Genomic DNA, 17183 nt, shown 5'->3' on the forward strand with positions numbered 1-17183 from the left:
GCACATCCAATTACGCCTTAAGCAATAAGGGGATTAACAGGTCCAGACCAGCGGGTAGCTAATAGCGCTCATCACATGTAAACGCCATGTTGAAGAGGCTATTAGCTATTACTCACTTATGAAAAGAAATAAATGTGGGCCCGACACGCACATTTCTATTCTCAAAAATTAACGCCTGCCTCGGAGCAGAGGTTAAGTCTTGAGAAGCCCCTAAAGTTAACAGAAAAGCAGAAAATACTGCTTTTCTTGAGGTTCCTCCAACTTAATTTCATGGCGATATTAAGTCAGAGGAACCGAAAAAAGGAATAAGGTAAAAAAATTAAAAAAATAGAAATAAAAATCTCTTGCCAATGGTCAAGTTAAGAAAACGGACACTGGTAAAACTGAACGTCCGTTTTCCTAACCCGCGCACTGCCACTTCTCATGGGCGCCTGAGGAGGTGCCAGGGACGCACAATTTTCCCTAGCACCTCCTTTTAACGCAGTGGCTCATTAGCCTACTGCATCGCGAGCCCGGGAGAGGTGGCTGGGCGCGCGTGAGGAAGGTGGGTGCCCAGTTTGGATGCACAGTTTTAGCGCATTTTTATTGCATTGTGCTGTTAGACTGTAAGCTCTTTTGGGAAGGGACTTCTCGTATTTGAATACTTATCAGTATTGTACAGTGCTGCATATGTCCAGTACCACTATAAAAATAAGGATTATTATTATTATTTTATTACCCCAAAATGATCTTTCAGCTCTAAGATGAGAAGGAAGGGCAGTCTGTGTAAGGATACGTCAAGGTGTGGCTTTAAGCCATGAAGGATTCCTATGTAAGGCTGAGTGCGTGGAAACCGGGACATAGTGAAGCAACTGTCCCCGTACAGTCTATGGCCTTTCCCACAAAACCTCTTCTCTCTCTTCTGCGGGGCTTTGCTTTCTCCTGTTCTTCCACAGAAAAAGACGTGCACATGGATTGGACACACGGGCAACAGCCGTACCCACACAGGGGAGCTGAATTAGCACAAGTTTAAACTGATGAGCAGGCATGCCAGCTATCAAGGCTACAACCCTGGCTGCTGTCCTCTCGTGCATCACTCACGAGCAATTCCGAATTCAATTTCCTCATGGAACTTTAAAGGAAAAATCAGAAGGAAAAGCAAATCTTTCATTCGCTCCCTTCATGCTGGGATCTACAAGAAGAGCTGGGCGGCCCGATTGAGCTCCTGGCAGGCTCCCAGCTGAAATTTCAATATCAATAGGGAAGGGAGGCTTGCAGGAGATGGGGAATGAATGTCTAGGGGGTGGGGTGTGGAGGGGAGGGGAGATGAGGAGAAAATGGGTTCCCAGGAAGCTGAGACCATCTTTTAACAGAGCAAGTCGGAAACTGAACTTTTTAACTAAATTAAGGGGCCGATGCAATATTATTTGCGGAAAGCGGGCACTGACTTTTCAGCACCCGCTTTCTTAATGCACGCATGGTGCCCGCAAGGGAGGGCGCCATACAATACACAAATTAGGGGGTTGCGGTTAGCGGCAGTCCGACGGTTATGAACATCAATGCCGATAAACTATTTGCTGGCCGGATGATTCAAGAAATTCTGTAAGGTTCAAAGGGGGGAACTGATTCCCTGCTGAAGGATTCATGGAAAAAGATGGTGGCAAAAAGGTTAACTTATTTATAGGAGGAGATTCTTCAGGTGGAATACCTAGAACTTGATGAAAATAGTTCTTTAAGGTACCCATCGGGAGTTCACCCAAAATCTTTGGGAAATTCAAAATTCTAAGATTAAACCGACAACCAATATCCCATATAGAAGTGGATTGGACGGCATGAATTTGCCCAATATCTTGTTGAACAGCTTCAAGTTGCCTGGAGAGCTCTTGGATGGAATTTTCATGCTGCACAACCATGGGATCCAATTTGGAGATGACCAAGTCCACTTTAGAAATGGAGGAGGACAAAATCTTAGAGAAATTCTCCAGAAGTTCCCAGAGTGATTCCAGAGTTATGACCATTGGCTTGACAGACATCATTCATATTCATATTTGTTGCTTTAATAAATTGGTTCGTCTATAAGGTGCCGTTCTACCTCTGTCATGGCTCTCCCTCTGAAAAATATTAACTGTAGATATCCTGAAAACCCGACTGGCTGTGGGATCTCTAGGAGAGGTTTGGGAAGCTCTGGTGCACAGAGGAGCAGCTTGGGATCCCCAAAAATAAACAGGTGTCACAAGGACTTACAGACCTCCTCCTCAGTAATCAGTGGACTCCTGGTTTTGGGGGGGGGGGGTTGTTACACAATAGGACAATTTATTCATCACGGTCCGACTGAGTGATGGTACAAGATCTTGATTTGTCTAAACAAAAAGGAAGGATGGACCTTTTACTGGTCTTTCAGTTCCTTGAGTCTTCTGATAGCCAATTTCACTGATGTGGCGTTGTAGGTCCAGACACCACCAGCAACTATTTCCACACAGGAACCACAGTGCCAAATCCCCACAGTTTTCCTCTTCATCTTAGCCTTGCCACAGACGGGGCACGTGTATTTAGCATGTCGGCTGATTTCCATTTTCTTCACCATTTTCCTTAGGGAGGCCCCATAATGGGTGCCATATTTACCAACGGGCCCAACCTTCTTGGTGCGCTTAGCCATCTTCCATTGTGACACGTTTAGATCATTGGTCATTCATTTGTGTGCTGGGTGCACAAGCCTGCAAAAACAAGGTCTTTGGAAGAGCACCTGGGTATGGCAAGGCTGCCCAGTGATGCTGTGGGACCAGTTCAGGCCATTAATAATACAACTGGGTCAATGGCAAGTCTGTCCTTACGTAATAATTCTACATTTGGGGGGGTAATGACCTGACCGCAATGCGCAGTGTAGAGCTGATCCAAAGGATGCAGCCTTCCGAGCTTTTCCCCAAGCTTGCCTGGTGTGCTCCCGCATCACCCCTAGATGAGTGTGGCGGAGGGCACGTTCCCACCAGGCGGTGGCACAGCTTGTGCCCATATTGCAAGGTTACAGCACCCTACAAGGCGTGCTGGACGAGCTCTGTCCACACGGCGCCCAATTATCAGACACAGGTCTTGACATTTTTAACTCTGGTCTGCAGGGTATTTTGGAAGCGGTAGTGGAGGTTTATGGCCGCAGCACTGAGATGAGTGGGGGGGGGGGGGGGGGGTCCCGGCAAACGAAGCATGGCTACCAGGGGACCGTGGCAGGGTCGCCAGCTGGCAGAAAAGGGCGAGGTAAAGCCCATCGATATTTATGGTGCTATAAATTGAATGCAACGGCTGTTTTCCTTCACTTTGACAGCAGGAAAACATGGACTCCTGGTTCACCTGAATTCCCAGGAAGGATTTTGATCTGAGAATAACCCCTGGTGCAGGAGCAGGGAAGGAGCAGAGTTAGAAGGAATTGGAAGAATGTGTCTTATATAATAGCATTTCATGGATCGCCCGGTGCAGGTACAACATTCTTCTAGAAGGTTTAATTTGAAATATCTAACTACACAGAAAGAATGGCCTGAAAGGTGCAGGGCCAGGCCCATTTTTCTTGCGAATTCTGAGAATCTCTTGCCACTGTGTCTCAGGATCTTTATTAAACTGCATCACACCCTCAAGCTCTTCTGTCCCCATTCATGCCTGAATGGAAGCCAGGATGAAAGACTGCCGAACTGATCACCTAAGAGATAGCAAACAAGGAAGGCTGAGGACCTGCCTAATGGCAAAGTCGTGCAGGGACCATCTGCTAGAAGGCTGAAAACCACTGGAAGTCAAGCTCAGACTGCTTGGGGCTGCCAGACATTGCGCCTTTTAGAAAGAGTCCCGTACACGTGTCACACGGATTTACATACTTAAACCTGCTTACACGTGTAAATGCACTGTACCTGTGTAAGTGGGCTTTTGAAATTTGCTGCAATCTAGGCCATAGCGTTGTCAATAGATTTTACCTGTGTTATGTGCACTTAACGTGAGTAAATGGCTTTTGAAAATTGCTATGATACGATGTTACATTTACCTGCATAACTCCTTTGAAAATTTCGTCCTTAGTTTTCCTGTATACAAGGGTGGTCGGACATATGTGAAAAGTCTTGCATCAAAGATGAATGCGCAAAACTAGGCTATCCACCCTTTTCTCAATGTTTGTGGAAAAAATCCCATTTTCTGCTTTATTTCACGCCATTCTCTCTGTTCTCTCAATCAAAAACGTGAGTTGGATTTGAACCAGTTAGAGCAGGGCTTCCCATATCTGTCCCCGAGACCCATCAGGATACCAGCGATGACCGTGCATGAGATATATTTGCATACATTTGAAGGCCAGTACGTGGAAATTTGATCTCATGCATTTTTGTTGTGGTTATTCGGAAAACCCGGACAGGTTTGGGAAGTCCTGAATTAGAGGAGGGGATCCTCGTTTGCAGCTAAAGATCTACGTTGGGCCTTTTCCAGCCCTCACCCCAGGACTGCCACAAGGGGGAGGCACAAAGGGTGCCCACAACCCTGGCTGTAAAGCCACAGGTGCCACCCTTAGGACTCCGTCTGTGTCTGTCAGCATTTGAAGCTGAAAGGAAAAAAAGGGGGGGGGGAGCTTGAAAAGCAAACCTCACCTATTTGCCCCATTTGGTCCAGCAACTGCCCTGCCCCTCCCCACCCCAAGGGCAGTTGCCCCATCATCACCGCTGCCAACTCTTCCTACTTGTTAATCCTTGCCCAGGAGTCATCTTCAATAGGAAAAACACTTGGCGGAACAGCCTTTCCAAGCTTCTGAAGTCTGTATTTTAACATTTAATCATTAAATAAATGATGACAAGGCTGGTATTCTTTGGGTCAACCCTAATGTCCATTGCGTCCAAAAGTTCATGTGTAATTAGCCGATGACCTTGAGTAGTCAGGACACAGCTCTGCAAATAGCAGCTGCCCTGGCACAAGTCAGGCAGCGAAAATAAAAATAAGTACAACATCATTCCGGGATAGGCTGGGAAAGGGCCACTTGAGACGAGGGCCAAATCTTTAGTACGCGTGAATAAAATAATATTACATTTTGAGTAGAAATGCACTCAATTAAAAGGGACCAAGGAGCAATCTGCAGAGCCGTTGGGTCCACCGTCTTGCTAAAGACAGATTTATGTGTGTGAGTGTGAGTGTGAGTGTGGGGGGGGGGGGGGAGCATATCCCGGTTATAATGTAATATTAATCCCAAAAAGGTCAATACAAAGGTTGGGTGGTGCAGCTAATAGGATAGTGGGTTTTTTGTTTAAGAAATGCAATATTTTGGAAGCACGTTGGGGCACTCAGGCAAAAAGCAGTGACCCACAGAGCAGCAGTTTCATTAGTCATAGTAATTCATGGAGAGGGAGCTAGGGAAGAGGAGAGTTTTAGGGGAAAAGCTTTGACCATGGTCTAATGAAAGAGGGTCTCTGCCAGTGATATGAAGATACAAACCCTTTGCATCAGGTTTACAAAGCATGGTTTAAAGGGAGGCGGGAGGACCCGGTGATCAGCACAAAACACTAGGGACCCCCTCCATAGCATTCAGGAGCTTATAAACCCGCCTTTCTATAAAAACATTCAAAACAGTGAACAATCAATACGAAATAAAAATGTAAAAACATAATATCTTCATCAGCACAACAAAAGCAGCCAAGCAAGACAACATCATTCTCACATAAACAGTAGTAACAGATGTAAACCGTGAAAAGCATCGTACAACTACAGGATACAATCATAAAAGCATTAAAAACCAATGAAACAGAAAATACAGGAACACATGCAAATGGATGCATAATTTAAACTGATCCAATTAGAAAATTAAAACTCTGCCATTTCTTGTTACTAATACAATAAAAATGATGCCACTGGGACCAGGGCCAGTTCTCCCATTAAGCGAACTAGGCAGTCATCTAGGGCACCAAAAACCTGCAGGTGCCACCTATCCAGTTTTTAAGGCGCAGCCACCACAAAAGAGAAGTGAATGCTGCGTGGAGGTGGAGACAGATAGGAAGCTGACTAGGTGGGGCGCTGGGCAGATGAGGGAGCGGGAAAGAGCGAGAGAAGATTCTGGCCAGGTAAGGGGCAAAGAAATTGGGGTGATGCTGTACTGAACAGGGAGTGAAGGGGAGAAAGATGGGGTTGCTGGGGGGGGTGGGGGGAGAAGAAGAGAGGAGAACTGGACAGGGGAACAGAGGAAAGGGATGCTGGGCACTGTGCAGAGGGAGCAAAGGATAGGAGATGCAGGACTTGGAAGAGGCTGATGGGAGAGCGAGAGATGGAGGCTGAGTGGGGCAAAAGACGGGGCTGCTGTGCCTGAGCTGCCACCGATAGGGGAGGGTGGGAGAATGAAGCTTTGCCCAGGATGCTCTAATATCCTTGCACCAGCTCTGACTGCGCTGGTTAGACAACAATTTAACTCTAAGAAATGCCTTGTCAACACAACTGGTCACAGAGCAGGTGAGCGCAGATGCACGTGTCAGGGGACACATTGCTGCTCCCTTCGCCCGGATCATGTGCTTTGCATTGCAGCCCTTGGACCAGACTCTGCAAAGACTTGACCAGAGTCTGACCTTGCAGTTCAGACTGGCCAGCTCCATGGCAATCAGTAACCGATTGCTGATGGGGGAGGTTCACGATTTCACAGCCGGTGTTCAACAGGTTACTGGTGAGATCCGAAGATTTCACTTAGTTCCGGGAGAATGATAACCCGAGTAATTCTGGGGCGACCCCTACTCACAAATGTTATCTTCTACCTTGAAGTACTGGGTTGTTGGTTTGGAAGATACTGGAAGTCAGAGAAGTAGTCAGTGGCAACCATAAAAACTTATATGGCTAACTGTCTCCAATAGCACATGCCTGGACAGGGAGAGAGAAACCAAGGGGAATCTGCTGACAGTTTAGTAAGACGAAAGCCAACGGCACCCTGTATAGATTTGGCTACTACTACTGTTTAACTCTAAGTGGCCACCAGATTCAGAATACTTTTTCTGCCTGGTTTTGGTGCAATGCCAACTGTCATTGGATTATAAATGCAATGAGGTGCCCAGTAAATGGCCAAGGGTCCTGGAAATCTGCATAACAAGCGCATCTCCTGGTTTGGCATGAATGGCAGGCATCCTGTCAGACAAGTAGAGAAGGAAGGGCTGGAGGATGCGTCTCCCGTTTGGTGTTCATGTTGGCCTATCTGACCCCAAACGTAAGTGCAAATTTTAGAAAAGACATAATTTCCTGATGCGTCTTCTCTCATTCGGCCCATGCTCTTTCTTGGGTCCCATATTCATTATTTTACTATTGTTTTTTTTTTAATTTTCTAGTCTGTATAAAGGATCATCATCGTCTGACACTGGCTCAGAGGAAAACCAGCCTGACCTTATTAAGAATAATGGTAATAACCTCATAATCATTTCTTATTGTACAGTAACAGAAGGGCTTCTTCCAGGCTCTAAACCAAGCAAGGCTGACCAGGGAGTTACAGAACTGCACCTAAGTGTTGCACTCAAGGGAACAAGAATCCCCAAGGGAAGTTAAAAAAAAATGTGTAATGCCAATTGAAAAGAAAATTGACATTTACAGTCAATTTCCTACTGAAAATCCCAAACAAAATTGTAAAACTGATTTCATTGAGATGAGATGGGACTGATTTATGCCTGTTTCAGCAGCGGAAGGGGTTCAGATTATCATCGAAAAGAACTCGTCCTCATGTCCACCGAATCCTTGCTTCATAATTCTGGTCACCTCATCTCAAAAAAGATATAGTTGCGATGGAGAAGGTACAGAGAAGGGCAGCCAAAATGATAAAGGGGATGGAACAGCTCCCCTGTGAGGAAAGGCTGAAGAGGTTAGGGCTGTTCAGCTTGGAGAAAAGACAGCTGAGGGGGGATATGATAGAGGTGTTTAAGATCATGAGAGGTCTTGAACGAGTAGATGTGACTCGGTTATTTACACTTTCGGATAATAGAAAGACTAGGGGGGCATTCCATGAAGTTAGCAAGTAGCACATTTAAGACTAATCAGAGAAAATTCTTTTTTACTCAATGCACAATTAAGCTCTGGAATTTGTTGCCAGAGGATGTGGTTAGTGCAGTTAGTGTAGCTGGGTTCAAAAAAGGTTTGGATAAGTTCTTGGAGGAGAAGTCCATTTACTGCTATTAATCAAGTTTACTTAGGGAATAGCCACTGCTATTAATTGCATCAGTAGCATGGGATCTTCTTAGTGTTTGGGTAATTGCCAGGTTCTTGTGGCCTGGTTTGGCCTCTGTTGGAAACAGGATGCTGGGGTTGATGGATCCTTGGTCTGACCCAGTATGGCAATTTCTTATGTTCTTATTGAGAGTAGATAGGAAAGAGCTTGGCCCTTTTATCCCAACAAGAGGGCTCTGTACCTTCTGTTTTAAGGCAGACCTCCTACCATCCTATTTTGAAAAAAACCTACCTTGGGCACAGCTGTACGGGCTAATTATCGTCCCACACCATCTCTTCCTTTTGTCTCAAAGATAATTGAAACTTGCAATGCAGCAATTCATGGACTTTGTGGAGGAATACTTAGTCTTTGATAGTCAGCAATTCAGTACTCAGAAGCAGTTTAGTATCGAGGCCCTACTTTTGTCCAGCATTGACGTCATAAGATACGGCTTTGACGCTGGAACAAAATATATGTTTTACTCAAGACAGCTGCTGCCTTTGACACCATTAAGCACCATATTTTGATCTCTCGTCTTGGCAATGGTATAAGCGGCTCCGTTTTATCTTGGTTCAGCTTCTGCCTTACTGAACTTATGCAACAGGTGAAAGTAGCCTCCAGCTCTTCCTCTTGGTTCCCCATTACTACTGGTGTGCCCCCAGGCTTGGCGCTTTCACAGCCCTGATTTTAGCAGCTGCCTAATTCCTTTCTGTAAACTGCTTGCTGGCCATGGTGTTAACTGTAAACTTTCTGCGGGCGATATTCCGTTCTTTCAGGCCGATGCAGTATCGGCGGGCGGAAAACAATGAGCGCCTGCTCTCCTAACGCACGCCGATCGACCTCTCCGGGGCGCCCGATGCAATATGCAAATGGGCTGCCAGAGTAAAAAGGAGGCGCTGGGGGAAATTGTGCGCCCCTCAGCGCCTCCTCGGCAGCGGGTGCCTGGACTGTGCATGGCTTAGGCACAGTCTTCTGCTTTCTCCAGCGCTCTCTGTATGGTTTTGGTTTCCAGTTTTGTTTATTCATACGTTTTGTCTCACTTCTCATGATTGTTTTATTGTACCCCGCCTTGAACGCTGGAGAGAGCGGGTAAACAAATCTTTTTTAAGTAAATAAATAAATAAATATTTCTTATTAAAAAAAAAAAATTATTTAAAATGTCCTATTTTTCATATATACCTAAGGGTCTTCATACATCAGATGACAAACATTCTGCCTGCTCACACGTTTGCCAGATAATCTATAAGGTACAAGCTGTAATCATCGTCTTTTCTAATAAGGAGAGGGCGTCTTTCAGATTGCATACAAAATCCTTACAAAAGCGACTCCATAAAACATTACAATGTATACGAATCCTGACACAATTATAGATGAACTTAAGTATGTGCAAATAGAAAAAAATCCCATCGAAACAAGCAAAACAATTGCTTCAGGAAAAGGGGCTTCTAAAATAGTTTTAATATTTTGCAGATTTGCTTTTGAGGATTTTGAATGCAATTTTTAAAAAGCCTTCACAAGAGCTCCCTTCATTTTAAGAACAGGACTGGGGCATTTAAAGTTTCAAAAATCTCTTCCTTATAGGACAGCCCTATCTGGACCATCTGAGCAGGAGCCACACTGCTAGCAGGAGATCCTGGCTTTTTTAAAATGCCAGTCCCCAAAACCCCCTGCCATCTTTACTTAAAGTGCAGAGCTCTGGCTGTTGTTCTTTCAGTTAAAATATTTGCTGAGCAATCCACATGATGGTTTCATCATCATCCCGTGTGTAACCAGCAAACAGCAGAATCAAAAGAATCCGGCATTAACTTCTGTGCAATATTTCCAGTCAAATTGTACGGGACAGGGAGAACCGGATCTTACGTTGTCCGAAAGTGTACCCGGGCCAAAGCAGTCGCCTTCGTGCACACACGGAATCTGACACGAAGGCCCATCTGTTCTGCTCCATTTCGATCCTGGCGCAATGCTGGAGACACCCCCCCCCCTCCCCAATTTACTCTTCCCCTCATAAAAAGTAACAAAGCAAGTAATAAAAACCATACTAAAAACATCCATCCAGAGCTGAACTGCCATAAAGTTAATAGAAATAGAAGTTAACAAATAAAAACAAAAAATATATATGAGGTGATACCTTTTTATCGGACTAACTTAATACCCTTCCAGGTAGAGTTTAAAAGCCCCAAGCATGCCAAAGCCAGGAGACACGTGATTATCTCGGGCTAATGCACACTGCGCGGATTTTAAGAGGCACCCAAGAACGTACATATCTCCCGGTATATGCACAAATTGGGAAGTCAAAAACGGGACATGGTGTGGGCGGAGTCTGGGCAGGGCATGGGTGTTCCGGGGCTGTAACCTGAAATGTGTTCGTATGTAATTTATGCGCACAAGCGCACGCCAGGGTCCCCTCCCGAGTCTCTTTACTTCTGCTGTGGATGGCGTGTAAGGTATTAAAATAAATCAGAGCTGTCAGCGGGGTTTGAAGGGTCGGGGGCTAATAGGGTAAAAGGGAGGAAGGTAAATTGGGGGGATTAGGAAGTCCCAGCCTTTCCCTGGGCAAACTGGGAACGCACTGGGGAAACTGGTAATTGCGTTGGCTCATGTATCTAATAAAATCCCCCCCACTTACGCGGCAGAGCCGGCATTTGCATGCACAAGCACACGTCCATGCAAAATCGCGCACACGTGTACAGCCGTGTATGAGACGCGCGTACGGTACAAAATGGCTGCGTCCATTCATGCGAGCCGGCATACGCACGTACTTGTGCGCCCGCTTGCCTGTTTAAAAGTTACCGTCTTATTAACAACTAGTTTTCAAGAACTAATACTCTCTTCTTCAAGTCAGAATCAATCATCGTTCCTCAAGTACTGATCTAAAACTTCAAGTCTTAATAATCATTCTAAAGAAAATAAAAATCCCAGATAATCCGGCTGTACCTGAGCTTCAGTTGGTAGGAGCTGCACATGAAAAATCATGGCCCTGTGATTTTGCTAATGCTCCTCGATGGGCCTTCAGTCTCATCTCCCCTGCCTTTTGTCGCAGTCCCTGCACCATTATAGTAGCCCTTCTCTGGACAGCCTCTGGCCTCTCTATAACATTACTTATCCTGCACTGTCTACTGCAGTGGCGGAAGGATTACTTGACCTGGTAAGAAAAAGACTAAACTGGGGGTTACTTGTCAGGTCACCAGCCGCTGCGAAGAGCCAGAAAAGGACAGCCTTCCACATCTTGGAAATTGGTCTTTTCTATTTAAAAGGATGTGAAATAAAAACAAATACGCTCTTCTTTTTCGTCTATAAAAGTCAAAAATGAAAAATGTGCCTCCACCAGGTTAAAAGAAAGCTTTACCTTACAATATTTAGGAAGCACCAAGTACTAAGATCCTCTATCTATTATTTTACTATTGTCATTTTGTAATATTCCTTTTAATCATCCTTTGCCATTCCCCTAAACCATTCGGTTCAGACATTTTAACAAGAGAATCTCAAATTAGCTCACATTCACTGGATGTGATTGATCTACATGATCTATGATGTCACAAACTGCAACACACAGCCTGTATACTGTAACCAATTAGATTCCATTCCATGTAAGATCATTTCTGACACAGTTCCAAGATGGCTGCTCACAGGGGAATTGAAGAGAATCTGCTGAAATAATTTGCAATTGCTAGAGGTCAAGTTGTAGTTCTTGCTGTGCATGCTGTTGAAACAATGCACAATGCACGGTCTCTACAAGTTTCCTTTAACACAACTCAAGGTCAAATTTAGGCACCAAATTCTGAAGGCACCTAGAATCTGGAGCCTGGAATCCCTGGCTGTCCAATGTCTGGGGGACCCCCTTTCTACCCACTGGTCCTCTGCCTGTGGGCATCATGGCCCTGGCACAAGCAAACCGGACCTCTGCAAAAACTGCTAACCTCAGTCAGCCAAAGCAGCTGTTGGTGGGGGTTGGGTCTGCTTCATGCAAGAGCAGAGAACCTGCCACTTGATCACCGGCTTGTCTTTTGCAACCAATTAATATATTATATATGTGCAACATTGCAGGATTTATCTGAAATACTTATGATTCATATAAAATATTGGTTTATATAATGCACTATCCTGGTCTGATGGCATCATACCTCGCCACTAGCTGAATCACTAATGATTCAGATGCCTGTAGTGGTAAATATTTATATTTAAGAGGCCGTTACCACTGAAGTCTATGGAGGTGAATGACGTGGAGAGAGATATTTAGAGGGGGATGAATAACATATTTAAAGGTGATTATCAGGGTGGCTAAGAAGGGACCTGCACGATGCACAGTGAACTCACTCATGTGACAGCACTGAATAAAGTCGTGCACTCGCTGCATTAATCCACGTGGCCACCTCGAAAGCAAAATGAACAAACACTGCAGGACTGAATTCTTGAATCTTTCATACTGCTTCTGTTAAAGAAAGTGGATTTATAAACCCCCCAAAATGCAGTGAATCTGCTAATTTGATACCCTTGTAGCTGTGTGAATAAGTTCCAATTCCTTCCCTGTGTTTTTTATCTACTGCTGCTGGAAAAAAAAAATCTTACAACTGATAAGAAAATGTTTACTGTTTTAGCTGCTAAACGGTGGTGGTTTTGGTTTCATTCGTGCTCCTCTCATTAAATCTCAATGTGGGATGAGCAAAAAGGACTACATTGTTACAGACCAGTTTACCAAAATATAAAATATTGCCATAGGAGCTCTGGAGACGCTGCCTGTCAGAACCGACTTCTAGGAGCTGAGGGGATCCAGCCTGCAGCAGACAGCTTGCTAGAGTGGCAGAGGATTTGCACACCCAGGTGCCTCCCACACGTCTCTTAAGCAGGTTCAACGGTTCCGAGCCTTCGGCTGACAGAGCCCTGACTCGGCCTGCTTGGAAGCTTCCAGCCTGGACCACTTCTGTGGTGCTGCATTGCAAGCTTTGAAGTGCTCAGTGTCTTTGAAGACCTGCTTTCTAGTTCCTATTCTCCATCTCCCTTGATGGGAGCCCAAGAGAATGGCCACCGATTCCCATTATGCTTTTCGCTTTGAAGGCATGATGCATCTCTAGGTCACCCAACCCTTTTAAGGTCTAGCAGCCCACAAGATTTAAAGCAGAAGCATCCGTAGACCGCGGGATACTGCTTAGTTACAGAGAAACCAAGAGCGGGCAACCGGATTCAAAGCCCAGGGTGTGCAGCATCCTAGGATGAGAAAGGAGACTGCATGAAGCACCAGTTGAGAACAATAAAAACAGAAGTTTTATGCAGCAATTTATTGTAAAATGATGTTATACTGTTGTATGAGAAAACAATTTGGTAGCTTGATTTGCAAGTGTACCCCCACCCTGGTGTGCCTGTCCTGCACGGGTGGGGCCATAAAAAGAATTTATAGCCCTTACGGGGCAGGGACCCTGGCTGGCGGCAGACACAGTCTCTTTTCTCCCCAAGCTGTGGATCCTTTGTTGGATGGGGGGAGGGGGAGTTATCGTCCAAGGCCCCGAGTGCTAAGGGTGTCTCTGGTATGTTTGTGGGCCCCTGGGAGAGGAGCATCCTGAGATAAAGTTCACATTAATTGTGGGCCCGTTATGAAAAAAACACTCCAGACTCCAAGGTGGTGTCCAAAACTAAAGTTTACTTGCGGATAAGCCGTGGCAAATGGGCTCAGTTTATTCAGTCTCAGCCCCACAATGAATCTGCGCACTTTACACTTGTGGCCCTCACTCTGAGCAGAAGTGTCCCTCACAGGGACCCGGGGGGACCCACTTCCAAGGAGGAACGCAGTGGAGGCCCTGGGTGGGAAAAGGTTGTGGGGCAGGAATCCGCCTCCAACCCTGGATAAAATATGCAAAACAGTCTTGGCACAGAGAGTTGCTCCTGAACTACCTCCTAACTTTCATAACCTATAAAGACCTGCCCACGGGCTGCTTAAAAGACCTCTCAGAGGGAGGGGCTGCATCTGAATGGGGTCCTCCCCCTTACAGACCCTCACTGCTCTGGCTGGAAAACAGGACTCACCCGGGGCTATCGGTCACACAAGCCCCAGCATCCGCTCTTCAGGCTGGCCGAGGAGGCTGCAGAGACGGTGCTCACAGCCTCTGTGGTAGAGGAAGTCTCCAGCACCGCCCAGCAGTGAGGCCGACCTGCCCAGCTCAGGCTGCACGTGTACCGGATTTTGGAGGGAGCTTCAGGGTGTGGCCGGGGCTGCAAAGACTGGGCTAGATAGGGAGGGGGGGTGGGGGGGAGAAATGCTGGTGACAGGTGAATGGGGGCCAGTGGCACTGTAACCCCAGGAGAAGCCCATCCTAGCTGAGATGAAAGCCCAAACGCGCCCCACCCCACACACTCACTCATTAGTATTCGATCTCTGCAGGGTCCTAGCTTAGATTCATGGCACAAATCAAATCACCACGATGACCAACTCATAACAGGTTTCACCCCAGTTCCCTTTTAATCAGTGCAAAAATAACCCAATCCCATCCACAGTGTGTCCAAACCCCTCCCCCACCACACACACATACACACACACACACACACATATACAAACACACACACATACACACACACACACACACACTCACACACATATACAAACACACACACACACACACACACACATACACACACACACATATACAAACACACACACACACACACTCTGTAGGCCAGATTTATTTGTTTTCTCATTTTTTCTGCTCTCACCAGTACCAGGTTCCCATCTTACAAAAACAGCAAAAAAAAAAAACCCAACTGAAAAAACGTTTTGAAAACCGATCCTTGTATAAAGTGAAACACAGTTGCTCAAATAATTGCCTCTCAACGGCCTGGGATGCTGCAGGGGAACTCTATCATCATCATCGGGAACAGTGCATGAATGTTAAATTATTATTTTTTTAAATTTTTCATAATACTGCAATTAAAAATAGTCCAAAAATTATGAATGTTGAAAAGACTTAGCTCTGGTAAGTGTCAGGCGAGAAATCACGACCGGTCACCCGAGGCTGCTGGCATTTCCAGCGCATTCTTCACCAACAACTCTCTGCCTCGGGACCCTTACAATGACGGCGGCGAGTTCCCCCGAGGCAGAGGGTTACGCTCGAAACGCCGGCAGCATCGGGTGACCGGTCGTGATTTCTCGCCTGACACTAACCAGAGCTAAGTCTTTTCAATATTCATAATTTTTGGACTATTTTTACTTGCAGTTTACCCAGGAAGACTCTGACATCAGATAACACAAACCTATTTCTTTAAGCACCAGTGCTGGAGACAGAAAACTGTACTGGATGGTCCCGTGGTCTCACCCAGGTTGACAATTATCCCTTCTCCTTCCCCCTTCTCAGTTCATAGATGGTTATACATCTCACACCCAGTGAAAGCCACACAGTCTCTTCAGCACATATCTGCCTGTAAGTTTCCTAAGTCTGCTGGACATAAAGCATGTCTTGATTGTAATTTGCTCTCTGTTTATATTTGATTGCCTGCATCTCATCATAGGCCTTGTTACAACAAAACCACAATTCAATCATTGTGTTCTCAGACAGGGAATGCACCTTCGACCCTTCATTTCCCAGTGATAAAAGGATGCACTCACACATAGAGATGTGCCTTGTTTTGTTTTATCGCTTTGGGCTTCATTTTCGGGCCCCCGTGGGAAATTTCGTTTTTCCCTCGGTTTGTTTGTTTTTTTTTCATGGGTCCTGATTTTTGTGTTAGTGCACACTAACACGAACTACAAATTTTTCTGAAAATTTCGGAAAAATTCAGTTCATTTTTCGGCATCCCCGAACCATGACGAATTAGACAATTTTGTTGAAATTGTCTAATTCGTGAAAAACGAATGCACATATCACACACACCCCCTCTAAAGATTCCCAATATATCCGGGGGAAATTACATGTGTACATTTTCATGGCTTTTCAGCAGGATGTACATGCACAAGCCAGCCGCTGAATACCCTTGGATAAAGTTATATGCGGGTTTCTCTGGATAGAGTTAGGACGGCTGCTCCTCCCAACCCTAACTTTAGCTGGAAAGTGCTCAATACGTGCGCTCACTGGGTATAGTTTAGCACTGCACCAGCCCGCCTACATCGATGCTTCTTTCTGTCCAGATAGACTTTGTGCACACAAAATGTTTTGCAGTTGGGGGCAGGGAACAATTACAAAACTGATTTTGTGCGTAGAGCTCCAAACGTTACCTGCGCAAAGGCTTTGAATATGGACCTCAAAATGTTTATTGCTGTAGGATTGTCTGTTCAATTTTCGATTTTCTTAGGTTTTTTTAAATTTATACTTGTAGGGCACCTTATCTTTGGTAACCCGAAGCGATTAGCAGATATCTGCATTTTTTGTATTGGTCCAGAGTGTCCTCTTGCTCCTTTGGATTTTCAGTTCAGTGGGAAGCAGGGCTGGGATCCAGCACCGTTAGCCTTTGTTCCTATCTACCTGGGGATTTTGGTCCTATTTTACATCCCTCTCCCACTTCAATCAGCCATGTCACTGCAGTGGTAGCCCTTGGCCAGGGACCATGCATCACGGCTCCACCTGAAACCCTGTAACCGTGTCTGGCCACTCCTTGCCTTTGCATGAAGTTCGTGCCTCCTGGGAGGAGCTATGAGTGCTGCCCCAGCCTGGGGAGCAGATGACTCAAGGTGGGAATCAAACCCAAGTTTCTCCACATGACAGTGCACAAAACCACCCCGACCGGCCTCGCAGTACGACTGCTAACCAGAGTCAAGCTCCATTTCATGTCTTCTGGATGAACCCACGGTAAAGACGGTTGCAAGGCGTGTAACTCGGTCCTTCCGCTTGAAAAAATGTTCTTCCGTTCCTAGAGAATCCTGTATGCCAGGAGCCTTCTCTGCGCCACTGCCAGCATTCCCCGAAGTCTCCAGGCCCCCCTGAGTTGTTCAGAATGCCCGTTCCGTTCATGGTGACTGGGCACCTCCATGCCCTCCAGCTCAGGATTTGCCCCATGCCTGGGGATGCAGGTTCTGATCTCCCAATACAGGAGCAATCGGGTTCTGATTTCCCTA

General features: G+C 45.8%; 1 protein-coding gene across 1 annotated transcript; it reads right to left on the reverse strand.

Annotated features, from left to right (window-relative positions):
* Positions 1-2365: 2365 nt before the first annotated feature.
* On the reverse strand, positions 2366-2635 carry LOC115074588 (60S ribosomal protein L37a-like). The gene has a single exon (XM_029574171.1). The coding sequence runs from the start codon at positions 2633-2635 to the stop codon at positions 2366-2368; it is 270 nt and encodes an 89-aa protein (XP_029430031.1).
* Positions 2636-17183: the final 14548 nt, after the last annotated feature.

This window comes from Rhinatrema bivittatum, chromosome 12 (assembly GCF_901001135.1).
Source record: "Rhinatrema bivittatum chromosome 12, aRhiBiv1.1, whole genome shotgun sequence".
NCBI lineage: Eukaryota > Metazoa > Chordata > Amphibia > Gymnophiona > Rhinatrematidae > Rhinatrema > Rhinatrema bivittatum.